This window comes from Chiloscyllium punctatum, chromosome 4 (assembly GCF_047496795.1).
Source record: "Chiloscyllium punctatum isolate Juve2018m chromosome 4, sChiPun1.3, whole genome shotgun sequence".
Lineage (NCBI taxonomy): Eukaryota > Metazoa > Chordata > Chondrichthyes > Orectolobiformes > Hemiscylliidae > Chiloscyllium > Chiloscyllium punctatum.
The window spans coordinates 14,047,075-14,074,979 of record NC_092742.1 but is presented as its reverse complement, the minus strand read 5'-3'; the positions used below and the strand labels follow the sequence as shown (position 1 = coordinate 14,074,979).

At 42.1% G+C, this 27,905-nt stretch overlaps 1 protein-coding gene across 6 annotated transcripts in view; it reads right to left on the bottom strand.

Moving 5' to 3' along the window:
• Positions 1 to 27,905, bottom strand: part of LOC140476087 (centrosomal protein of 128 kDa-like) — a 416,326-nt gene that overhangs the window by 364,416 nt on the left and 24,005 nt on the right. For all 6 annotated transcript variants that reach the window (XM_072568114.1, XM_072568117.1, XM_072568115.1 and 3 more), the window contains exons 2-7: positions 15,156 to 15,319; positions 12,015 to 12,101; positions 8,165 to 8,282; positions 6,293 to 6,414; positions 3,783 to 3,874; positions 2,835 to 2,907 (exon numbers count right to left, since the gene is read on the bottom strand). In XM_072568114.1, the coding sequence (XP_072424215.1) occupies positions 2,835 to 2,907; positions 3,783 to 3,874; positions 6,293 to 6,414; positions 8,165 to 8,282; positions 12,015 to 12,101; positions 15,156 to 15,305 (642 nt within the window). In that variant the 5' untranslated portion in view covers positions 15,306 to 15,319. The remainder of the gene's footprint in view (positions 1 to 2,834; positions 2,908 to 3,782; positions 3,875 to 6,292; positions 6,415 to 8,164; positions 8,283 to 12,014; positions 12,102 to 15,155; positions 15,320 to 27,905) is intronic.

Below are 27,905 nucleotides of genomic sequence, written 5' to 3'. Positions count from 1 at the left end.
CAACACCACACTTTCGAGAGAATATCAGGGCTTCAATGATAGTGGAAAAAATATTTGCTACAATTATAACCAGAGATTTCCATTATACAGATAGGTTAAGAACAGTTTTCCTTTAGCTAGAGGTCAAGGAGAGACTTAATGAAGATACATAAACTATGAAAGGCTTTGATAAGGCCAAAACTATTTCCGAAGGCAAAATGATCAACAGAGGAAACAGTTTAAGTTAACTAGCCAAAAAAAAAGAGCCAAAGAGAATGGGGTAGAGGAAATGAGCTTTTTTTTGTTCCATCAGAATAGGATATAAAAATCAAACTCTTTAACTTTCAAGAGAGTATGGCTAAATACTTGGAAAAGAAAAAAATTGCAGAACTACAGAGAAAAACCAGGGACTGGGTTAATTCCCAGTTATGGCACAGTCACCAGAGTCACAGAGAAACTAGTTCCTCTGCTAGTGGAATCCAGAACAAGGAAGCACCATTTTAAAACATAGCAAGGTTGTTTAAAGGGTGATACCAGGAAACATTTCTTTAGGCCCTAAATTCCCACTTAAACAACTGTTCGGGCTGGAGGTCAATTGAAAATTTCAATGTTTTTGATTGATAGATTTTGTTAGTCAAGGGCATTCAAGGCAGACCAGTCACCTGGGTCAAGACACAGATCAGCCAATAACGAACTGAATTGAAAACTACTGGAGGAACTGAATGGCCTTCCCAAGCTCATTACTCCTTTAGCATTCTAAGATACTAACTCGAAGTACTTTGCAAAATTAGAGAAACAGTTTTAAAAAAAACATCTAGAATGCTGAAGTTTCAAGACCATTTTATCTCTTACAAGAAGCCACATATCCTTACAGCTTCCAGCAATTTATGGTGGTATCTGCTCTCCAAATATACAAAGAACATGAAAAGCCTTTGAAATTAATCTTGCAATCTCCTTCAAAATACAAACTTCTTCTGAATCTGGAATGAGGCGCCTCACCAGCAAGGAAGAAGCACTTTATTTTAGAATTAAGTATCAATAAAAGGGAATGCAACAGACAGTCTTATTGTACTGGCATCCTGGTGACAAATTCAGGAATCCAGTGGGGGAAGGAAGATGCCCAAACTGTTGGAGAAGACAACCCGCTCAGGGAACTAGAGACAGGCAATGAATGCCAACCTTGCCAGCAATACCCACTGCCTGAAAATAAAAAAAACTCTGCCTTCATAACAACAGATTAAACTCTCGGGTTTTTATCTCAGTATATTGCAGATTTTTACTTTGAGACAATAATTGCATGTTTATTGTGCAAAAAATGAAACCTCAATTGGTGATATTTTTCACCTGACTTTCACTGAATTTGTAACCCCTGCCAAAATCATAAATCAATAGACTAGATGAGGACTGGTGGTGGCTACATGAACATAATTTGGAATGATTTAAAGCAGATCAAATTCAGGCAACGAGCACTTACTCAGGTTGGGAGATAAAGAATTTCCAGATAGCTCTTTGATAGGAAATTCAAGTTAATTAAAGATTAAAGATACATCTGGTCGTCTTTGACTCATGTTCCTTGAGGATTATTGAAGTGTCAATCTAAGTATTCCAATAAAAGCTGCTACTAAAAATAATTTTAAAATGGAGAGGGAAAGGTAATGTGTTACACAAAAAGAATTAAGTAGTTTTTGAAGAATATATTGATGTAGCAGACAAGGGAGAGGGCTTTGTTCAGGTTGCTATCATTTTTTGTTACATATAATTAAAGGCACTAATGCTTCTCTTAGCCAGAACAAATAGACTCAAGACCCCTCCAGGACTTTATGAGCTTTGGAAAGTTCTTTCGCAATCCAAATAGGTCGAATATCAACCTGTAAACCTAACATACACCAACCGCAGGTGATACAAGTGGGAGAGATACCTGGTCAGCTCTATGGTCAAAAGAAAACTGAAGACTCAATTACGCGATTCATAGCTTGCAGCCACAGCAACTCAGGACTCCTTGGACAGCTGTTTGGTTCAGTTGGCTGGATAGCCAGAGTGGATAAAACAGGTGCCAATTGTATGGGTTTCGATCCCTCTTTTGGCTGGTGACAATTTGACACCTAGCTCCTTGCCCAACCCTGCATTCAGGCAAGAAACTAAAGGAGGAGGATACTTAAGGTATTTCATCAATGCATCTTTGGTCTGTATAACCTGTTGGAATTCCAAGCCTTGTGTTCTTACACATGTTATCAACATAGAAACTAGGAGAAGGACATGTGACCTTTTGAGCCTGCTCCACCATTCAATATGAGCATGGCAATATGAGCTCCATATACTGCATTCTCTCCACATCCCTTGAGATGCTTACAACAATGAAAAGTTTAAAAATCTTTCTTGAATATACTCAGAGTCGTGACCTCACAGCCTTCCCAGCAAATTCCACAAATTGACTACCCTTCTGAGTGAAGGGATGGTTCCTCATCTCAGTCCTAAATGGCCTAGCTTGTATCCTTAGATTATGACCTCTGGCTCAAGACTGTGCAACCAGGGAAAACATCCTCCTTGTATCTAGTCTGTCCAGCCTTGTTACAATTGTATATGAAGTTCAGTCTCCACACTTGTGGATTTTGTCATGAAATTAAATACAATCTTCCCATTGTCTGTTACTTTGTTCAACAGCTGACTAGCTTACATGCAATTACAACATATTAAGATCACAATAATTCTCGGATGAATGAAAACAATTATTTCCTTTGGTTAAATAAATATGTCAAAATCCACTTGCGTTAAGGTAGCACAATATGGTTGCCTGCTTTGCTATGCTTCAACCTATAAATGATCACATTTTTGTTGAACATATGTTCAGAACTCACTGTTTCTGTCCTGGACATGTCTCGGAGTTTCTCTGATATGGAGTTCACAGCCTTTCGAGTCTCTGAATCAGTCCTGTTTTTGAAAAAAATGTTTACATCATCTATGTTGAAGACAAACCTGACAGGCAATCTAAAATTCAGCCCATCTAACCCCCCTCACACCAACTACCCCACCAAGAGATTTTACTTTTAGCAGTGTAAAACTAATGATTGCTTCCTGCCTCAGGCTTGGCAGAGTAGAGATATTCAGTTGAGAGGTCCACCAAGACAGAACCAAGAGGAAGTAAACGGCAAGGCTGATCAACAGAAAACATCAGATTTACTCAGAACATTTGATCTGTCCCTGCTGTGCATAGCTGGTTAAACAGGGTTAAATTTTCCCAGCTCCACAGAGGCAGCTTTAGAGACTGTGAAATTCAGATAGCAGTGGGTCACGATGGCTTCCTGATGACACGGATCTCTCCAGGCTAATCTCCTAGGGACAAGCTGCCACCTCAATTAGCAATCCATTCCACAGAGGCAAAAAGCTAATTTGATTGATTAAGGGCCCATTTCAGGAATTAAAGACTAATCTCCAAAATGATATTGTAAGTAAACAGAAAGAGAACATCAAATATCTTAAAACATAAATATGCACTTGAAATTTATTTAAATTCATTAATTATGAAAATATTAATAATGGGGGACAATGGTTATTGGAGGATCAGTTAAGAGCCATCCAATCAGCTTTAGGAATTGCACAGGGAAGCAATGCACTGTAATGTGATTTGTTGAGTTGCCAACAGTGAAAGAAGGCCATGGGTTGAAATATATGCACCCAAAGTTTCAATTTTGATAACTTGACTGGTTTTCTTAAGTCAATCGCTGTATGGAGGCTAAGAGCTTTAAGTATTGAAGTACACAGCCTGCTAATGAGTAGCCAATGGAGGAGAAAAGAGGAATCCATACCTATTCCGCTTTGCTACTTCCTCATCAAATTCATCTCCAAGGCGTAACTGGTCACTCCTTAAATCTCTTACTGACCTATGCAAGGTGTGTACCTGCAGGAAAATCAGACATCTTATTTGGATCACTGTTTTACACTGCAATTTTCAGTATCATTTCTACAGAAATAAGATCAGTTGCTTAATCATCACTGCTTTTTTCGATACAGCAACACACAATCAGGAATGCTACACAGAGATGCCAATGTTTCATCCTGATTTGCAATGGGAACTGGAAGTAAATGGAAGATCTTTGTTGAGCTGAGGAGCTACATTTGATGGCACTGATTTCTAAATATAAGGAAAAAGAAGTTAAACTTATGTACATTTTTGTGTAGCTAGGTGCCTAACAAATTCAGAAATTCATTGCTGTGTTGAGATCAGCATGCTTAAATCAAACCATTGAAAATCATAGCTGTGTGGAGAGAGCATTCAGTCTGCATTTAGCTGTATAGTGGCTGTACACAGGTAAGCAGTGTGTACACAGCATTTTGACACAATCCACTAAGTAAAGTCCAGCAAATACAGGGTAGAAGTTGTCACAATTTAAATATTCTACTCTGTACGTTCTCCAACAGTAAAGAGGGGCAAAAGCAGGAAATAAAACAACCAGTCTTAACCTGCAGCTACCAAAAGGCCAATTCCAAATTACTTATTAAAAATGAAAAGAAAAAGCCTCAGCCTTGATGCAAAGCCCTGGACAGAACACACCTCAACAAGTAGATGGAGCCCCAATTTAACATAGTATCTGAAAGAAGCACTCCCAGTACAGAGAGAGCACGGAATTGAAATGTTGGTGATGTGATGCAGCCAGAACTGTTTAACCCAACAGTTAAGTATTAGTATAAAGCCAGGCAGTCAATAGACACAAGTATAAGTAAAATACTTCAGATGATGTACATTTTAAATAGAAACAGAATGTTCTGGAAATCCTCAGGTTAGGCAACAGCTGTTGAAAGAGAAACAGATTCTACATTTCACAGACTAGATGGTTGTCAGCCTGAATTGTAAACTCGCTTTCACTGTCCACAGATGCTGCCTGATTTGTTGAGCATTTCTGAAAAATGTGTTGCTGGAAAAGTGCAGCAGGTCAGGCAGTATCCAAGGAGCAGGAGAATCGATGTTTCGGGCATAAGCCCTTCTTTAAGAATGAGGAAGGTGTGCCAAGTAGGCTTAGATAAAAGGCAGGGAGGAGGGACTTGGAGGAGGGGCGTTGGGAATGCAATAGGTGGAAGGAGGTTAAGGTGAGGGTGATAGGCTGGAGAGGGGATGGGGCGGAGAGATCGGGAAGAAGATTGCAGGTCAAGAAGGCGGTGCCGTGTCGGAGGGTTGAGACTGAGATAAGGTGGGGGGAGGGGAAATGAGGAAGCTGGAGAAATCTGCATTCATCCCTTGTGGTTGGAAGGTTCCTAGGCGGAAGATGAGGCACTCTTCCTCCAGGCGTCGTGTTGCCATGGTCTGGCGATGGAGGCGGCCAAGGACCCGCATGTCCTTGGCGGAGTGGGAGGGGGAGGTAAAAAGTGTTCTGCCACGGGGCGGTTGGGTTGGTTGGTGCGGGGTGTCCCAGAGGTGTTCTCTGAAATGTTCCGCAAGTAGGCGGCCTGTCTCCCCAATATAGAGGAGGTCACATTGGGTGCAGCGGATGCAGTAAATGATGTGTGTGGAGGTGACGGATGTGGAAGGATCCCTTGGGGCCTTGGAGGGAAGTGAGGGGGAGGTGTGTGCGCAAGTTTTGCATTTCTTGCGGTTGCAGGGGAAGGTGCCGGGAGTGGAGGTTGGGTTGGTAGGGGGTATGGAGCTGACGAGGGAGTCGCGGAGGGAGTGGTCTTTCCGGAATGCTGATAGGGGAGGGGAGGGATTATTTTCAGTTTTTACAAAATAAACAAGTGTGTTGCTTTTTCACCATTTCATCATAATTCCAACCTTTTGTAAGAACTCCCCCTTTCTAAGGCATCTTCCACAATTTCAAAATATTGAAGTACTTTTGAAGTGTAATGTAACTAGCACAGCAGCCACTTTGCATACAAGGAGAGACAGCAAGAACAGAATGATCAAACAATCTTCCCCTATTACGTTGGCTAAGAGGTAAGTATTGCCCAGAAATCCATTTCTCTTCTTTGAAATGGGAGGGCTGACACCAGCTTTACGAAAGTGAGGACAGCAGATGCTGGAGATTAGAGTGGTGCTGGAAATGCACAGCAGGCCAGGCAGCATCCGAGGAGCAGGAAAATCAACGTTTCGGGCAGGAGTCCTTCGTCTGGAAATAGCCCGAGTCACTCCATTCCTCAGAAGAAAAGAATTTTGTAAGGACTTTGAGGATAGATAACTATAAAATAATAATTTTGTAGAAAATTATAAACATTGAATCAAGAGGCACCATGGACAAATAGGTGCAGAGGTCAGAGATCTCTAGATTTCAAAAGAAAGATTCAGATGGGCAAATTGACACTCCATGTATTCAATATTTTAACATACGTGATTCAATGGCTCCAGTTCATCTACAAATCTCACAGTTGCAGATCTGGATCTTCTACGGTCCGTTCCTCGGTACTCTCCAGGGTCCCTGAGGGGTGAGGTAGTACGGTACAGACGACTGTCTGGAAAAGTAATACCACAATAAGTTTACTTGATCAAACACATTCAACTAACAAGCGCAATTTTAAAACGTTGGAAATAATTCAAGGAAACATTGAACTGTTTAAAAAAAAATGACTTTAACTTAGTAAAAGAGGGAAAGTTCATTGGAAAGAATATTAATCAACAGGAATAAAATGGAGGAATGAAAAGTTTAGTAAGTCATCTGCTTGAACAGCTGCAGTCTATCTGGTGGAGGTAGACCCACAGTGCTGTTAGGAAGTAAATTCCTTAAATTTGCCTCCACAACAGAGAAGGAACAGCAACACAGTTCCAAGTCAGGATGGTATCTGACTTGGGGATGAACTGGCAGGTGAAGGTATTTCCATGCTTCTCAGTACCCTTTTTCTTAGAGGTGATAGAGGTTGAGAGTTTAAGAAGGTGCTAGCTAAGGAGATTTGTGGGGTTGGGGATGGGATGCACAGGAAACAGACACAAGCACACCATAATACAAAACAACCAACTATTATAACTGTTATGGAGGAAGATAAAATGGACCAAAATACTGACAAAAAGGTAGAACAACAGAAAAGACCAACAAAATCCAGGAGAAATATGTTCCTCTAAAAAACAGAAACTAAAACTTAGATGCCACAGACAGACAAAGAGATCAGCCTGAATCTAAAGGAAAATGATGATGCAAAATGCACCAGTAAAGGAGACAGTCAAAAAGACCATCAGTACACCAAAGTGGAAATATGAAATAAAAATATCAAGTTACGTTAAAAAAAGTAATAATAGAAACAGTAGAAAAAGGCAATGCAATTTACGTGGTATACAGAGACTTGCAGAAGGGCTTCAATACGATGCGTAGGCTCAAGTGAAGTGGAGAACACCACAGTATGGTGCCGTCCATCACGGTTAACCCATAACCCACTGAACAGCTACGGTTGGACAGACAACCTTCTACAAATTAGAACTGGAGTTTGGGCTGATAGGAAAGGTAAGCAAGGGTCCCCATCACAATAGCTGGACAGTGAATGGATGCAGAGAAGGATATTATTAGATTCATTGAGATCCAAGTTCATGCAAATAACAAACCATACTTCAGCGAACTTTTTTATTCCCATTCATGGGATGTAAGCATCACCAATAGGCCACCATTTATTGGCCATTCCTCAATGCCCATCAGAAGTTAGCAGTGAGCCTCCATCTTGAATGAGTCCATGTGGTACAGATAGCCACAGTGCTGTTACGAAGCAAGTTCCAGGATATTGTTTCTTCACTGTTGCAAGATCAAAGAGATAGTACCAAGTCAGGACAATTTGTGACTTGATGGTAACCTTGCAGGTGACAGTGTGCTTCTGCTGTCCTTATTCTTCTAGATAAAGGTTGTGGGTTTAAAAAGGAGCTGTCAAAGGAATCCTTCATGGATTGCCGCATCAAAAGATGACAGAATCAGATTGTGGATGGAATGGTGATCAATCAAGCAGAGTGCTTTCTCCTGGATAGTGTCGAGCTTCATGGATAGTACTGGAGCTGCACTCATCCAGGCTTCAGAAGAAAGAAACTTATCATTGGAGGAATTTCATTAGATGTCATCATTTATACCATAAACAGCCCACCCTCCTCAGGATCATGCAAGAAAAATCACAGAAGGAACAGCTGCAATGCAGTACAGTATTTTGCTTGTAATGGTTTGTATGGACATAAAATTTAAAGAACAACCTATTCCACCATCTTACAGTCTCATTATGAGAAGGCTTTTCTTACTTGTTGCTGAGTTATCTTGAAGGTCACTTGTACGAAGAGAAGGAATTGAACGTCCAGCCTGTCTGCTCAATCGCTGACTTCGCAATTCATCAATGGATTGTTCCAAATCATCTCGTAGCTTCAAATATTAAGAGAAATTTAGGTTAAAATGTTTTATGTTACTTTATTCAAAATATAATTTCCACAACTGCGCCAAAACTAAGGTTATGACATTTAAAATGCCACTTCAGAACGAATCAATTTATTTAATTGTTTAAGAATTTCCAGCACATATCTATGCTGTGTGATGATACTTCACCACTGACTTTACTGAATAAAAGTTACCAGAATAGTCATTAAAACATCTTGTAATAGATTCAGAAGAGACTGAACTTCACAAAACAATCCGATGTCCATGGTATGTTTAAAAAAAAAACCAAGGAATCCTCCATCTTAAAGTGCCAGGATTCTTCAGCCTAATTGGACTTTATGTCAGTTCGCATCTGCACTGCTGAGAGCAAGTGCCAAAAAAAAGGCAGCTCCATAAAACTCAGCTGCAAAATATATGTTGGGAATTACTACATAACAGAATCTATCATAATTTAAGTGTCTTTGAATCCAAAATCAGAAAGTTTTGTCATTTCAAAGTCCGTTCAGCTCTGAAGAAGGGTTACTGGACCTGAAACAGACCTGCTCAGTTTTTACAGCAATTTCTGATTTTCTTTCAGGAAAGTTTTTTTTAAGCTGGTATGCAAGCACAAGAGGAAAACAAACAAAGTATGGAAGGTCAGACCACAAAGGTCACAATTTTAAACACGTTTACAAGTATACAACAGTAATTTACGGGTTTAACGGATTCTTCTTAAAAATGGAGGGAGATGGAGGGTGTTGTCACAATCACAAAACCCATTCTGAGGAGACTTGTTCCGTTAATTTTTAGCTATTTCTTTGAAAGAGTGAACCAACTCGCTCCAATATCTCAGTCCAGCTTTACAAAGGCAAATGAAGGGCTTTGTTTATAAGGTTAGATTCCCTACGGTATGGAAACAGACCCTTTGGCCCAGGAAGTCCACACCGACCCTCCAAAGAGTAACCCACCCAGACCTGAGCCCCTATCCCATGAGTGAATAATAATAAATCTGAGATCCTTAATTGGAGCATTCGCAACAGCGGATGGCAGTTAAAATGATCCACAACAAAGTTGACACAACACCCTCCACCTCACAGATCAGCACAGTCCCTGATGACCAACCCACTGCACCCCACCCATACACCTGACTGCAACAAAGAGATTCTGTCCAGTAAGCATCATAGTCCTTTGCTCCGTCATTGGAGCCTCATTCCTGATGAAGTGCTTCTGCCCGAAACATTGATTCTCCTGCTCCACAGATCAGGAGTTGGGATGTCATGTTGCGGCTGTACAGGACATTGGTTAGGCCACTGTTGGAATATTACATGCAATTCTGGTCTCCTTCCTATCAGAAATATGTTGTGAAACTTGAAAGGGTTCAGAAAAGATTGACAAGGATGTTGCCAGGGTTGGAGGATTTGAGCTATAGCGAGAGGCTGAACAGGCTGGGGCTATTGCCCTTGAGTGTCAGAGGTTGAGGGGTGACCTTATAGAGGTGTACAAAATCATGAGGGGCATGGATAGGGTAAATAGACAAAGTCCTATCCCTGGGGTTGGGGAGTCCAGAACTAGAGGGAATAGGTTTAGGGTGAGAGGGGAAAGATATAAAAGAGACCTAAGGGGCAACTTTTTCACACAGAGGGTGGCACGAGTATGGAATGAGCTGCCAGAGGAAGCTGTGAAGGCTGGTACAATTGCAACATTTAAAAGGCATTTGGATCGGTATTTGATTAGGAAGGGTTTGGAGGGATATGGCCTGGGTGCTGGCAGATGGTTTGGGTTGGACCAAAGGGTCTGTTTCCATGCTGTACATCTCTATGACTCAATGACTCAATGCTGCCTGACCTGCTGTGCTTTTCCAACACCACACTCTCGATTTTGGTCCATCATTGTAACGTAAGAGCATCTCAAAGATGTAGCAAATATGGAATTAATAACGGAGGATGTGGAACAACTAGGAATAATTAAAGAGTAAATTAAATGATACGTTTCTCATGGTCCAGCAGACTTCTGACTATGAAAACAATAGGAGGCTCAAGAGAGATGTTTTCTCACTTGTCTTTATTGATTTGTGGGATGTGGGCATCACTGGCTGGCCAGAATTTATTGCCCGTCCCTAGTTGCCCTTAAGAAGGGGGTGAGCTGCCTCCTTGAGCCACTGACGTCCATCTGCCCTTACGGAGGGAATGCCAGGATTTCAACCCAATGACAGTGAACAAACAGTGACATGCTTCCAAATCAAGATGGTGAGGGGCTTGGAAGGGAACTTGCAGGTGGTGGCGTTCCCATGATTTTTCTACCCCTGTCCCTCTAGATGGAAGCGGTGGTGAGCTTGGAAAGTGCTGTCTGAGGATCTCTGGTGAATTTCTGCTGCTGCTGACCGTTTGCGGTGGAGAAAGTGGATGTTTGTAGATGTGGTGCCAATCAAGCAGACTGTTTTGTCCTGGCTGGTGTCAAGCTTCTTGAGTGTTGTTGGAGCTGCACCCACACAGGCAAGTGGGGTGTATTCCATCACATTCCTGACTTGTGCCTTGTAGATTGTGGACAGGCTTTGAGGAGCCAGGTGGTGAGTTACTCACCACAGTATTCCCAGCCTCTGACCTGCTCTTGTAGCCACTGTGCTTATGTGGTAAGTCCAGTTGAGCTTCTAGTCAATGGTCATCCCCAGGATGCTGATAGTGGGGAGTCAGGGAATAGTAACACCAATGGACGTCAAGGGACACTGGTTTGAACATCTCTCATTGGTCATTGCCTGGCCTTTGTGTGGAGTAAATATTACTTATCACCTCTGAGCCCAAGCCTGGATATTGTTCAGGTCTCGTTGTATTTGAACACAGACTGCTTCAGTATCTGTGGAGACGCGAATGGTGCTAAACACTGTGCAATCATCAGCGTACATCCCCACTTCAGACCTTGTGGTGGAGGGAAGGTTATTTATGAAGAAGCTGAAGATAGGGTAGCATCTGAGGCCCAACCCTGAGGAGATCCTGCAGATGTGCCATGGAACTGAGATGACTGACTTCCAACAATCACAACCATCTCCCTATGCACCAAATACTGGATTAGTGGTGCTGGAAGAGCACAGCAGTTCAGGCAGCATCCAACGAGCAGCGAAATCGACGTTTCGGGCAAAAGCCCTTCATCCCTATGCACTAAGTATGACTCCAACCACCGGAGAGTTTGCCCCCCCCCCAATATCCATCAATTCCAGTTTTGCTCAGGCTCTTTGATGCTACACTCAATCAAATATAGCCTTGATGTCAAGGGCTGTCGCTCTCATCTCACCTCACCTCAGGAGTTCAGCTCTTTTGCCCATGTTTGAACGAAGGCTGCAATGAGGTCAGGAGCTGACTGGCTCTAGCAAAACCCAAACTTGGTGCCACTGAGCACGTTATTGCTGAGCAGGTGCTGCTTGATAGCCTATTGATGACACCTTTCATCACTTTACTAATGATCAAGAGTTGACTGATAGAGTGGTAAATGACCAGGTTGGATTTGCCCAGCTCTTCATGTCCAGGGTTTACACGGACAATTATCAGGTAGATGCCAGTGTTGTAACTGTACTGGAAGAACTTGGCTAGTTCTGAAGCACAAGTTTTTGATTGCCGGAATGTTGTCAGTACCCCTAGAATGGTCAACGATTCACACTGCTGGTGAATGTTTCACACTGAAATAGGAGAAGGGGAAATAAAGCAAAAGTTGCTTTTCTTATAAAATTATTCATCTTTCACAAGTACCTACCTGTGCCACTGTCTCCATTTGTTCATTGGTGTAGCCTCTATAACGCCCAAGCATCCGATCAACATTTGTTAGATCTCGACTGGTTTCCTGAAATGCATTCAAACATTAAAAAGTCCTGAACTCCTCAAACAGAAAGCAAGTCACTGCTAAGGCTGGTTTTTATCATTTAAAGTTTAACAAAAATATGCCATATAAAAATCACAATCTATATTTTGATATCACTGGGGGTTACTGCCTGAAATAGAGATATCTCTAAGCTGTCACAGTGAATTCCTCACTAGTCCTGTTGGGCTACCTCAAAGGCACTGAAATTAGGAAGCTCGAATTCATCACAAGATTTTTAAACAGATAATCATGTTATAATTGCTTAATTGAGTATTGCCAGTTGTATACAGATAGATTAAAAAGGTAATTATCCAAGTTCTGCCATAAATGGGGAATTAAATTCACACCAACATCTTCCAGTTCTCAATAATACTCTCAAAACCTCTTTGCATAAATTTTACTACTCTCACCTTGCACTCAATTTCGCCCAGATCACTGGATCATTCAAAGAAAATACCTTCACTCTCCACATCTATTGGGACGATGCTTAAAGATCATTTGACATCCTTAACGTAATTCCTTAAAAAGTCATCCAAATGTACTTCTCCATTTTAAAAAGCATTTCAATGAACTACAAATGGTCCTGGATTTAAGTATATGTATGATTACAAATTTCACATTTTGGGGGGGATTTTAGACACATCACTGAAAAGGTATTATATATAAACATGAGAGTTAAAAGCAGGAGTAGGCCATTCGAGTGAACTAACTATAATCTCAAATCCACATTCCCACTTACCCCTAATAACTGTTCTATCCTTGGTCACCAAGAATCTATTTACCTCTACCACAAAAATATTAAGACTCTTGCTGCAGGCATTTTTACTTATCCAGCATCCTGACAGTTTGTGTAATATCTAAAGACTGACATCAGATTTACATAGCCCTTTCCCATATTTAATTATGTAATTAGTTTTGTTCCAAGAGTTCCCTTTACATTTTTAAATTTCAGGCAAACACTACAGAAAATTGCCAAAACATTTAAGGATTTCAAGAAGATAGATGTAGTTCTTAGGGCTAAAGGGATCAAAGAGTGTGAAGAGAAAACAGAAACATACTGAGATGGATGATCAGCCGGAACAAGCCCTGCTCAGGATTTGCTCAGACAAGGAAGAGCACAACGGACCTAAAGGTACTGTTTGGGATAAAATGCCCAACTGATCAATTGCCAGCTCCGATGTGCCACAGTGAAAAACCACAACGATATCCTCAGAAGACAGACACATGACGTGACATTTAGAGTACACTTCATCGTCCAGTATTTCCCTGGAGCGAAGAAACTATGTCATAATCTTCGCAGCTTTCAATACATCATCGATGACTACGAACATCTCACCAAGATCATCCCTATACCTTCACTCTCACCTTCAAACAACCGCTAAACCCTAAACAGACCATTGTTCGCAGCAAACTACCTAGCCTTCAGGGCAACATCGACCACAACCGTGTCATGACAACCTCTACAAGACATGTCAGATCATCAATACGGATACTACTATTACATGTGGGAACACCACCCACCCCATACATGACAGCTACTCATGCGAGGAGAAAGTGAGGACTGCACATGCTGGAGATCAGAGCTGGAAATGTGTTGCTGGAAAAGCGCAGCAGGTCAGGCAGCATCCAAGGAGCAGGAGAATCGACGTTTCGGGCATGAGCCCTTCTTCAGGAATTCCTGAAGAAGGGGTCATGCCCGAAACGTCGACTCTCCTGCTCCTTGGATGCTGCCTGACCTGCTGCGCTTTTTCAGCAACACATTTTCATCTACTCATGTGAGTCAGCCAATGTTGTCTACTTCATACGCTGCAAGCAAGGATGCCCTGAGGCATGGTATATTGGCAATACCGTGCAGATGCTACAACAACGGATGAATGGATATCATGTAACAATCGCCAAACAGGAATGTTCCCTCCTAATTGGGGAACACTCCAGCAGTCAAGAGCATTCAGCCTGGGGTAATGGCTCACTGCCAAATCCTTACCATCTGCGCCTGGAGAAAGAATGCTTTGTCTTCCACCTTGGGACCCTGCAGCCACACGGGATCAATGTGGATTTCACCAGTTTCCTCATTTCCCCTAACCCCACCTTATCCCAGATCTAACCTTCAAACTCAGCAACGGCCTCATGACCTGTCCTACCTGTCCATCTTCCTTCCCACTTATCCCCTCCACTCTATCACCTTCATCTACCTATCGCATTCTCAGCTACCTTTCCCCCAGCCCCACCTACCTCCTATTCAACTCCTAGACCCCTTGGGCCAACCCCTCAGTCCTGATGAAGAGCTTATGCTCAAAATGTCGATTCTTCTGCTCCTCGGATGCTGCCGAGCTATCTGTGCTTTTCCAGCACCACACTCATCGACTCAGACCCTGTCCATCCCAGTCCAGCACTGACTCCTCACATCATGATCATATTGAATGACACAGCAGGCTCGAAGGGCCAAATGCCCTATCCCTCCTCCTAGTTTCAATGTTTCTAAATACAAGAAACATATTAGTATCCGGCACCTACAGAACCAGGAGTGTGCCAATTGATCAAATATTCCAGATGATCAAGAGATCCATATAAACAAGGTAAAAATACAGAGTAACAGGAACATAATGCAGGGGTATACATATCACTGTTATACTTTACTTAGAACATAAATCACTTAAATAATAATGCAACTTTGTCTTAAATAAAACTTACCCGCAGAGAGCCTTCTCCACTCACAACCTCAACTAACTACTCAGACATCATGGTAGATTTCGGTATTTGAGGAGAAATGATCTTGAAATTGAATGAACTGTTGATGTTTCGCATGGCCACTCAATTGAATAGCAAGTATACTTATATAGAGGTAAAAGAATTTATAAACTACAATATAATTGGACAGAATAATACAGTAAACTTACTTGCATTTGAGGTATATAATTTTTGTTGGTTTATCAAGTGTCTTGATTCATAAGGTGCTGGTTAAAACAAACTGTGCTGTCCTTCAAGTGCCCAAGAATGACAAGCAACATAAAGACATTTATAAATCCAACAAAGTACCTGTAAAGTGCTTGCTAATGCGTCTATTTTCTCAGACACATCACCAGCATTGTGCATTCCGCTCCTTCCCTTAGTCGCTCCTCTCTGTGGTCCTCGCTGCCTGCGAAAGTGATGAAGGTGAGTGTCTGAATCGCTTGATGAGTCCGCCATAAGGCTGATGCATCCTGCAAATGGATGAAGGAAATTATGAACTATCTCACTCTGTTGGGCAAAATGCAACAAAAGCCTTCATGCCCAGAAAAGAAAACTGCTGGACCAGTGAGGGGTGACAATAGACAATCTGCTACTACAATGATCAAGTAGGTATATTTTGATCATATACACTTTTGTTAGGTATCTAGGGACATCAGGCTGGCGGAGTATTGATCTGATGCATGTAATTATAATTCATCCTTGTTGTGAAGTCGTATTTCTCCCCTTGGTTTTGAATTACTATTATAAATTAACATCTCTGCCCAATGGGATGCTTAATGTTAGTCAGTTAAATACCTGTTGGGCATTTAACTGTGTCAGGCCCTCTCTCATGGGAGTGGAGGAGGGTGGGTTGTTTTTGCCTACTCTTCAACCAGCAGGTGACAGTGCTGTCACATAGATTAATTGCACTTCAATGTGTGCCCTATGGTTATTGTCAATCATAGTTATAGTTTTATTTACATTCATACTACCAAAGTGGCATTCATAGGAAATCACAGCAGGAGATTAGTTCATTCAAATTCAAAGGAAAATGGTTGAGAATGAAGGTCAGTCAATTCAGCCCCAAGACATAGCTGCAAGAGCTCCTCAGAGTGTTAAGAATATAAGAACTAGGAGCAGGAGTCAGCCATCTGGCCCTTCAAGCCTGCTCCACCACTCAATAGGATCATAGCTGATCTTCTCATGGACTCACCTCCACTTACCCACCTGCTCACCATAACCTTAATTCCTTTACTGTTCAAAAATCTGTCTTTGTCTGAAAAATATTCAACAAGGAAGCCTCAACTGCTTCACTGGGCAGGGAATTCCACAGATTCACAATCCGTTGGGTGAAGAAGTTCCTCTTCAAATCAGTCCTAAATCTGTTCCCTCTCATTTTGCATCTATGCTCTCTAGTTCTAGTTGTTTGTAGGAAACAACCTCCTTGCTTCTATCTTATCTATTTCCTTCATACTTTATGTGTTTCTATGAGATCCCCTCTCATTCTTCTAAATTCCAAGTATAGTCCAGGTCTACTCAATCTCTCCTCATAAGCCAACCCTCTCAACTCCAGAATTAATCTAGCAAACCTCCTCTGCACCCCCTCCAGTGCCATTACACTGTTCTCAAGTAAGGAGACCAAAACTGTACACAGTTTTCCAGATGTGGCCTTATCACCACCCTACATAGTTGTAGCATAACCACTCTGTTTTTAAACCCCATCTTCTAGCAATGAAGGACAATATTCCATTCCCTGGAATGTCCTAGACTGAACCATCAATGGCTACTTCAATAATGATGTATCAAAATATCATGCCCACATGTAACAAAACCAGGATAGTATCCAAACTTGGATTAACAAATGGCAAGCAATGTTCGCACCACATGAGCCAAGATCATCTTCAGCAATGTTGATTCCCAACAAGATTGGCAACACTAAACTGCCCACCCTCAGCATCCTTCAGATAATCATTAGGCAGAAAATGAACTTGACCAGCTTAATATTATTGGAGATACAAGAACAGGTCAAAAGTTGGCAATTCGGCAAAGAGGACATCACCTGCACACTCCCAAAAGCCTGTCCACTATCCACAAGATTCATTCAGGTGTGTGACATAATCGTCTCCACATGCTCGAATGAGAGCAACTGCTACAACACTCAAAACTCAACATCATCCTGGATAATGCAGTCCACTTGATTCACATCCCATCTACCTCCTTCAACCTATTTTTCCAACCAGCCTGTTCAACGATGTTATTACAGACCTCTGGAGCAGGTGGAACTTCAAGAACATAGAATCTTACAGCAACGAAACAGGCCCTTCAGCCCTCCAAACCTGTGCTGATCCAGATCCTCTATATAAACCTGCCACCTATTTTCTAAAGATCTGCATCCCAGACCTGAACCCACACTTCCCAGAACAGGGATAGCGTCATTACCACGGCGCCACAATAGTGCCTATCTACCTCCTTCCACATTCACACACTTTATCAGCAGCATGCTTGCATGATGAACATTTATTAAATGTTATTATTGTTTGGAAATTTGGGTTGTAATATGGATAGAATCATTAATTAAATTTGATTTGTATTTCCAAAATTGACTGTGTTAAAAAGGAAACGACTTGGTTGAATTTTGAGATCGGAGTGTGGTACCAGGGTCATCAAGCAATAAAAATGTACTGCACGGAAACAGACCCTTCAGTCCAACTCGTTCATGCTGACCAGATATCCTAAACTAATCTAGTCCCATTTCCCAGTACTTGTCTGATATCAATCTAAACCATTCCTATTCATATACCCATCCACCTGCTTTTTAAATGTTGAAATTATACCAGACTCCACCACTTCATCTGGCAGCTTATTCCATACATGCACCACCTTCTGTGTGAAAAAGTTGCCCCTTTAAATGTTTCCCCTCTCATCCTCAACCTATGCCCTCTTACTCTGGACTCTCCCACCCCAAGGAAAAGACTCTATTCTATTTATCCCATCTATACCCCTCATGATTTTATACACCTTTATAAGGTCATCCCTTAGCCTCCGATGATCCAGAGAAAACATCCCAGCCAATTCAGCCTCTCCCTATAGCTGAAACCCTCCAACCCTGCCAACAACCTTGTAAATCTTTTCTGAGCCCTTTCAAGTTTCACAACATTGTTCCAATAGCAGGGAGACCAGAATTGCATGCAATATTCCAAAAGAGGCCTAACCAATGTCCTGTACAGCCGCAACAAGACCTCCCAACTCCTACACTCAATGCTCTGACCAATAAAGCTTACCATATGCCTTCTTCACTATCCTATCATTTAAATTAAATTTCAAGAACTACTGAGGTGAATAGTTCAGTGCTTTAGAAAACAAAGAGAAAGAAATAAAAGGCCTTAGCAACAAGGTGCCTAATGATAGAGATAAAGCTTTCTTTTAGAAAAGGGGGAACCATTCAGATTGTTTCAATCAGTAAGTTTGAAGGCTCCTGTCAGACAGACCTACAGCAGCAAAGGAGCTATTGGTTTACAACCATCCAAAATCGTGTTGGCTGAAATTTAGTCCTGACTGGATTAATATCAATAACAGAAAATTCCACGAAGTTAGCTGTGAAGATGATCTCAAAATCCATGTTAAGAACTAAGTCAGCTGTGCACATGGCTTATTTAAGGGGCTTATGAAACAACATTAATCAGAAGATATAAAGGATTGGATGTAGAAGTTTAGTGGGGAAGAAACCAAGTATGGCCACATCAACCAGATGAGGAACTTTAAAGTGTGATCAGGGTGACTGCTCACTGAGGTTTGATTGTGACACTAAAAGGTTTTGAATTTCTGATATTTCTAATAAGACTGTTTCATAAAGTTCTTACGTGGTTCATGTTTACTTCTCATGTGGAATAAACTTTGATGTTCTTCCATTAAAATTACATTGGCAGGCTCTTGTGAATATGTTCAGAAACTGACCACCACAATAACCAACTTTCAAAAATAAGACTATAGTCTATGAAGCCATGTTTCACTCTAGAATCTGACTTGCCCGGTATTAGCATCAGGTGATATTAGAACATACACCATCTAGAAAATGCATTGCAACAACTGCACTGTACTGTCAAGGACCCTTTGACAGTATCTTCAAAATCCACGTCTACAACCCAGAAAAACAATCACTTCAACGATTATTAACAGCATCACAACCAACACAAAGGCAAACAATGGAAATGTTGGAAATTTCAAATATAACAAAACTCTGGAAATGTTCAGTATATCCGGCAGCACTCATGGAGAGACTGGGAGACAGTCAAAGTTAATGTCACCTTTCAAAAGGATTATCGTAGTGCAAGGCCAGTAATTTTCAGTGTCGCTGTGCCCAAAGCATTGGGAACGTTTGGAGGGGCAGGACACGATGCCAGTGATCAATGCCAAAGTCCTGTTGCCTTCAAGGTTTGGGAGAAGATTTGTAGCTCGGGTGCTCGTTGTTGTGGTTCTGTTCGCCGAGCTGGGAATTTGTGTTGCAGACGTTTCATCCCCTGTCTAGGTGACATCCTCAGTGCTTGGGATCCTCCTGTGAAGCGCTTCTGTGATGTTTCCTCCGGCATTTATAGTGAGTTGTATCTGCCGCTTCTGGTTGTCAGTTCCAGCTGTCCGCTGTAGTGGCCGGTATATTGGGCCCAGGTCGATGTGCTTATTGATTGAATCTGTGGATGAGTGCCATGCCTCTAGGAATTCCCTGGCTGTTCTCTGTTGCCTGTGAAGAAGGTTTTGTTTGACTTTGTGCTACAATTTGTGTAGTGAAGATGCTACCACAATGCGGTTGGGATATTACAGGTGGACAGTCAGATGGGAACCACAGTAATTGTAATACCGAATTCTGGCAGAATTACTCAATTCGTCAGGACCTAGATATTCAAATTGTGAAATGCTGAAAGTAGGGTTGTACTAATATTTGGGTCAGAAAAGGAAGTGTCAATGTAAATTGTGCCATACTGTGAGTGTTTGATAATTAAAATATTTTGGTTTATTAAAATCCTTGTTCAGAAAATCCTTTTAAGTAGCTGTTTTGCCTTGTTTGAATTAGGATCTCAATTCAATGTGTTTTGTGGACTATGTAATGGGGCAGATTTTGATTTTACATTGAAATTGTACAAAGTTATATCCTTTTTAAAATTATCAAATTTGTAACTGTTAAACAAATTGATCGGGTGCCCTGAGCTCCTGATTTGTTTGAAATTCTAAAATGCCTGTTAAAAAAAACAGTTGGGTCAGTGGTCATGCTTTTGCCAGATGAGAGTATTGTATTAAAATATCTTTGCTGCTGTGTTTTTAACAAAGTGTTCACAAAAAGAGGGCATTTTTAGCTTGATGTTTTGTTAAGATTTTAGAGAATATTAGAACTTGAGGCTGAACTGTTTCAGTTCTGTTAATAATTAAGACTTCATTGGCCCCCTTCCTATTGCAAAATCATAGAATGTTGATCTCTACCAAAGTTGCCACTGTAATTCTGACTGTTTTATTTGGAGAATATATTTTAAAATATTCTGCACGTGTTTCCCACAGACATTTGAGATTTAAATCTGAACTGAAACTGCCTCTTCAATTACTAAAGCACAGGAATTACTTTGTCATTTTCTTACTGTTCCAGATTTTGAAATATTTTTCCTGACAGCTTTCACATTCACCAAATATCAATTTGTTAAAAGAAAATAACTTTTGAATAACCCAAATGGAATCTCCCGAGGGTTTGATTTTAGGGCCATTGATTGTAGTCTACAATTGACTGAATTGTTTAGGCAGTACAATTTAGAAGTTTATGCATTGTATAAAACTTGATAATGTCACAAATGATGAACAAAGTAACTGACTTCAGATGACTGAGAATGTTGAAATAGGCCAACGCAATTTAGTGTAGAGTGTGTGGTGCTGGTAAAACACAGCAGGTCAGGCAGCATCAGAGGAGCAGGAAAATCGATGCTTCGGGCAAAAGCCCATCAACAGGACGGAGGCTGTGCCCACACCTCCGTCTAAGACCCCAAAGGAGTCTTCCACATTCATCAAAGTTTCACCTGCACTTCCACACATGGCATTTACTGTATCTGTTTCGGTCTCCTCTACATTGGGGAGTCAGCATGCCTACTCGTAGAGCGCTACAGAGAACATCTCCGGGACACCCGCACCAACCAACCCCACCGCCCCGTGACCGAACGCTTCAACTTCCTCTTCCCACTCCACCAAGGACATGCAGGTCCTGGGCCTACTCCATCGCCACTCCCTCACCACCTGACTCCTGGAGAAAGAATGCCTCAGCTTCCGCCTCGGGACCCATCAACCCCATGGCATCAATGTGGATCTCACCAGTTTCCTCATTTCCCCTCCCCCCATCTTACCCCAGTTCCAACCTTCCAGCTCAGCACCACCCTCATGACCTGTCCTATCTGTCCATCTTCCTTCCCACCTATCCACTCCACCCTCCCCTCCGACCTATCACCTTTATCCCCACCTCCATCAACCTATTGTACTCTCAACTTCCTTCCCCTCAGCCCCAGCCCTCTCCCATTTATCATCTCTCCAACCCAGAGGGCTCCCAGCTTCATTCCTGATGAAGGGCTTTTGCCCGAAATCTCAATTTTCCTGATACTTGGATGCTGCCTGACCTGCTGTGCTTTTCCAGCAACCAACTCTCGACTCTAATTTCCAGCATCTGCATTACTCACTTTTGTCACAATTTAATGTAGTTAAATGTGTGACTATCTTCATACTGATAACCACCTTGGCATGGAAGAAATAAGAGAGGAAATGCAAAGATACTTTCAGCAGCTAACATCGTCTCTAGAGTTTCTCCATTCACAGGTAAAGCATGCCTTTGGACCACCCCTCACCCCTCCACAGCCTGATCCAACGGATTCAATTAGTTCCCCAGTCATGAGCTTGAAAAGTGAAGAAGCTAACAACACTGAAGAGGGGGTCTGTATGTTTTTTTTGTCAGTGGCCTTCCTATGGACATTAAACCACGTGAGCTTTACCTTGACTTTCGATCGTTTAACTCAAAACTCAAAAAGGGATCATGCTGTAATGTTGAGTGAAATAGGAGTTGATGGGAAGGGTGAGGACAGTAACAAATTTAAAATACTATATATGAATGCATGAAGCATTAGAAATAAGATGGATGAGCTTGAGGCTCTTTTGGAAATTGGCAGATACGATATTGTGGGGATAACTGAGATGTGGCTTCAAGTGGACAGGGCCTGGGAAATGAATATTCAAGGCTACATGTGCGATTGCAAGGACAGACTGACGGGCAGAGGGGGTGGGGTGGCCTTGTTGGTAAGGGATGACATTCAGTCCCTTGCACGGGGGGACCTAGAATCAGGGATGTAGAGTCAGTATGGATAGAGCTGAGAAATTCTAAGGGTAAAAAGACCCTCTTGGGAGTTATCTACAGGCCCCCAAACAGTAGTATGGATGTCGGATGTAAGTTGAATCAGGAGCTGAAATTGGCCTGTTGCAAAGATATTACTACAGTTGTTATGGGGGATGTCAACATGCAGGTAGACTGGGAGAATCAGGATGAAACTGGACCTCAAGAAAGGGACTTTGTGGAGTGCCTCAGAGATGGATTCTTAGAATAGCTGGTGCTGGAGCCTACCAGGGAGAAGGCAATTCTGGATCTGGTATTGAGCAATGAACCAGAATTGATCAGGGACATCGAAGTGAAGGAGCCATTGGGAAGTAGTGACCATAATACAATAAGCTTCAATCTGCAATTTGAGAGGGAGAGGGTACAATCGGAAGTGACAATATTTCAGTTGAATAAAGGGAACTGTGGAGCTATGAGGGAGGAGCTGGCCAAAGTTCAATGGTGCAATACCTTAGCAGGATGACCATGGAGGAACAGTGGCAGATATTTCTATGTATAATGCAGAAGATGCAGGATCAGTTCATTCAAAAAAGGAAGAAAGATCCTAGGAGGGGGCATGGGTGGTCGTGGCTGACGAGGGAAGTTAAGAAACATATAAAGTTAAAAGAGAAAAAGCATAACATAGCAAAGATAAGTGGGAAAACGGAGGACTGGGAAGCTTTTAAAGAACAACAGAGGATTACGAAGAAGGAAATATGCAGAGAAAAAATGAGGTACGAAGGTAAACTGGCCAAAAATATAAAGGAGAATAGTAAAAGCTTTTTTAGGTATGTGAAATGCAAAAAAAATGGTGAAGACTAAAATTGGGCCCTTGAAGGCAGAAACAGGGGAATATATTACAGGGAACAAAGAAATGGCAGAAGAATTGAATTGGTACTTCAGATCTGTGTTCACTGAGGAAGACACAAGCAATATCCCTGAGGTAACAGTGGCTGAAGGACCTGAACTGAAGGGAATGTATATTTGCCAGGAATTGGTGTTGGAGAGACTGTTAGGTCTGAAGGTTGATACGTCCCCGGGGCCTGATGGTCTACATTCCAAGGTACTGAAGGAGGTGGCTCGAGAAATCGTGGCTGCGTTGGTGATTATTTTCCAGAGTTCGATAGATTCGGGATCAGTTCCTGCGGATTGGAGGGTGGCTAATGTTGTACCACTTTTTAAGAAAGGTGCGAGAGAGAAAGCAGGAAATTATAGACCAGTTACTCTGACCTCAGTGGTGGGAAAGATGCTGGAGTCTATAATAAAGGATGAAATTACGACACATCTGGATAGTAGTAACAGGATAGGTCAGAGTCAGCATGGATTTATGAAAAGGAAATCATGCTGGACTAATATTCTGGAATGTTTTGAGGATGGAACTCTGAAGATGGACGAGGGAGATCCAGTAGATGTAGTGTACCTGGACTTTCAGAAAGGTTTTGATAAAGTCCCACATAGGAGGTTATTGAGCAAAATTAGGGCGCATGGTATTGGGGGCAAAGTATTAACTTGGATTGAAAGTTGGTTGGCTGACAGGAAACAAAGAGTAGTGATAAATGGCTCCATTTCAGAATGGCAGGCAGTGACCAGTGGGGTACCACAGGGATCAGTGCTGGGACTGCAGCTTTTTATTATATATATTAATGATGTAGAAGATGGTATTAGTAATAACGTTAGCAAATTTGCTGATGATACTAAGCTGGGTGGCAGGGTGAAATGTGAGGAGGATGTTAGGAGATTACAGGGTAACCTGGACAGGTTAGGTGAGTGGTCAGATGCGTGGCAGATGCAGGTTAATGTGGATAAATGCATGGTTATCCACTTTGGTGACAAGAACAGGAAGGCAGATTACTACCTAAATGAAATCAATTTAGGTAAAGGGGCAGTACAAAGAGATCTGGGTGTTCTTGTACACCAGTCAATGAAGGTAAGCATGCAGGTACAGCAGGTAGTGAAGAAGGCTAATAGCATGCTGGCCTTCATAACAAGAAGGAATGAGTATAGAAGCAAAGAGGCTCTTCTGCAGCTGTACAGGGCCCTGGTGAGACTACACCTGGAGTATTGTGTGCAGTTCTGGTCTCCAAATTTGAGGAAAGACATTCTGGCTATTGAGGGAGTGCAGCATAGGTTCACGAGGTCAATTCCTGGAATGGTGGGACTACCTTATGCTGAAAGACTGGAGCGACTGGGCTTGTATACCCTTGAGTTTAGAAGACTGAGAGGGGATCCGATTGAGATATATAAAATTATTAAAGGATTAGACACTCTGGAGGCAGGAAACATGTTTCTGCTGATGGGTGAGTGCCGAACCAGAGGACACAGCTTAACTATATGGGGTAGGCCATTTAGGACAGAGTTGAGGAGAAACGTCTTCACCCAGAGAGTGGTGGCTGTGTGGAATGCTCTGCCCCAGAGGGCAATGGAGGCCCAGTCCCTGGATTCATTTAAGAAAGAGTTGGATAGAGCTCTCAAGGGTAGTGGAACCAAGGGTTATGGAGATAAGGCAGGAACAGGATACTGATTAAGGATGATCAGCCATGATCATATTGAATGGTGGTGCAGGCTCAAAGGACAGAATGGCCTACTCCTGCACCTATTGTCTGTTATTATATGAAGGTTCACTGATCAAGCTAACATCACAGCAGCCAATTGGAACTTCCAGCTCAGTTACTGTCTCCTTGACTTGTCCGACCTGCCTATCTTCTTCTCCACCTATACACTCCACCCTCTCCTCCTTGACCTATCACCTTCATCTCCTCCCCCCACTCACCCATTGTACTCTATGCTACTCTCTCCCCACCCCCACCCTCCTCTAGCTTATCTCTCCATGCTTCAGGCTCACTGCCTTTATTCCTGATGAAGGGCTTTTGCCCGAAACGTCGATTTCGCTGCTCGTTGGATGCTGCCTGAACTGCTGTGCTCTTCCAGCACCACTAATCCAGTATTTGTTATATTTAACAGCAGAGCGGGAGAAGCAGCAAAGAATGCTGCATTCACCCAGCCTGCTGCTGTAGCTGCAGCTGCTGCACTTCATGCTCAGACGCTCCAGTATACTCTATCTGAAGCATCTCCGGGAAGGATGGAAGTCTCGTCAGTTTTGCTAAGTATTTTAACTGCCCTTATCCAAGAATTCAGATTTCTCTGTGGAGTGATGCAGAAGGACAGACTGAATTTTGTTTTCAGGTTGGACTTTACTGAAGGAGATTTTGGAGAACTGGCTCGTTTCCACTCGACTTGGAGGAGATGGAGTGGTCACTAAGGACTATGGATTTAAGAACTTTATTGGTGATTTATTTCCACATGGGAGGATTCTTCAAATTCTGTATGCTGTAATAGACTAATAATTTTTGTTGTTGTAATCATTGTCTACTGTGCGTCAATATCTTGCATTAAATACTGACTGTGAGAGTCTTATGAAAGCTGGTAGTGCCATCTCAGTGGGTATCATGAAATGATAAAAGAAGGGAATGAGAATGTCTATAAGGTATAAGCAGGTAGGGAAAGAGCTAAGTTTTGAGTTTTATGAAACAAAGATTCAGCTAAGCATGACTCAAATCAGATAAGAACTTGCAGTAAACAATGAGGTATTGGAGGCAAGCGTAGTGGGTTAACAAGGTTAATAATATTTATTATGTAAAGCCACTTTACGAGATGAAGAAGAATTCAGTATGTAAAGTCAGTTAACAAGGTGAAAAGCATTCATCATGTGAAGCCAGTCATTCATTGTATAACACCTGATGGCTTAATCTCTACTATTGACACTTGGTGATTGTAACGGTCACCCAATTGATATGTATGTTTCCTTATCTGGATGCTCCTTCTTGTAAAATGACTATATAGTTCATTGAGAAACTGCTGTTCCAGAGAAGACTATGAACTCATGTCACGGTGCACATGGGCGATCGGTCTCTTTCCCTCCAGGGCCCAGAACAGAGATGAAGGAGGTAAAACTTTACTGTGTCTCTGAGCGTTTTGCTTCGACCGATACGGGGATAGGGAAAGAAGACGACAATTTTTCTTTCCACAGATATTGTCAGACCTACTCAGTATTTCCACCACTTTGTTTTATGGCACCAATTTCTAAATTCACTTCCAAGTCACACACAGTCTGAACTTGAAAATATATCACTGTTCCCTCGTGGTCACTGGGTCAGAACTTTGGAACTCCCTGAATAAAAGTAACATTTTCTTTTGATTTATTATTGTCACACGTACTGAGATACAGCAAAAACTATTGTTTAACACCTACTACACCACTTTCTCAACGTCAATTCCAAATTAACAATAAGTGCTGTCTTTATCAGTGAAATCCACATTCCATGAAAAAAAAGAAAAAAATTCCAACAACTTTAAAAGTTTACAACCTTTCATTCTCAACCATTATTGCTCCTATAAGCTTACCTACCCTCACAGCTATGCCAAATAATTTTTTAAAATCCATTCATGGAAAGGAGGCATTGCTGGTAAGCTAGTATTTATTGCCCGTGTCTAATTGCCCTGAGGTGGTGGTGGCAGTGAGCTTCTTGAACCACTGCAGTTCATGTGCTGTTGGTTAATGCACAATGCCCTTCGAGAGGGAATTCCAAGAGTTTGACCCAGTGAGAGAAGGAACGATGATATATTTCCAAGCCAGGATGGTGAGCAGAGGGAAACTTCAAGGTGGTGGGTGCCCAAATACCTGCTGCTCTTTTCCTTATAAATGGAAGTATTCATGGGTTTGGAAAGTGCTGAGTAAGGATCTTTGGCGAATTTCTGTAGTGCATCTTGTGGATAGTACATACTGCTGCTCCCGAGCATCAGTTCTGAAGGGAGTGGATGCGTGTGGGTGTGGTGCCAATCAAGTAGGCTGCTTTGTCCACGATGGTATCAAGATTCTTGAGCATTGTTGGAGCTGCACTCATCCAGGCAAGAGGGGATTATTCCATCATATTCCTGACTTATACCTTATCGATGATGCAAAGTCAGAATGTGAGTTGCTCATTGCAGCACTCCTAGCCTCTGACGCTGCTTTTGTAGCCACTGTGTTTCTGGTCAATGACATGTCACCTAGAGAAGGATCTGCATCCTTGGCCCCCTCAATGCTTCCTTCAAGTGTTGTTCCCCATGGAGAAGTACTGATTCATCAGCCAAGGTCAGACTGTGTACATGGTAATCAGCAGGAGGTTTCCTTGCGCATGCTTGACCTGAAGCCATGAGACTTCATGGTTCAGAGTCAATGGTTCAGAAGGCAATACCTCCTGACTGTATACCACTACGCCACTACCTCTGCTGAGACTGTCCTGAAGAGACAGAGCATATCCAGGAATGATGATGGTGGTGTCTGGCAAAGTCATACTCACTGAATCATACTTAACAGACAATATCAAGCAATGCTTGACTAGTCTGTGAGAAGGTCTCGCAATTTTGATACTAGGCCCCAGAGGTTAGTAAGGAGAACTTTACAACGTTGACAAGGCTGTTTCTGTCATTGTCTTTCCTGGTGCCTAGGTCGATGCTCAGTAATCTGTTTGGTTTCATTTCTTTGTTCAGACTTTGTAGCAATTGACGCAACTAAATGGCTTGCCAGGCCATTTTAGACGGCAGTTAAGAGTCCCATAATTGCACTGAAAGGCCAACCCCTTTTATTTACAAGAGGAAACATCCTTTCCATGTCCACTTTGTGAAGACCATACACTTCAATTAAGTCACGCTTTCAT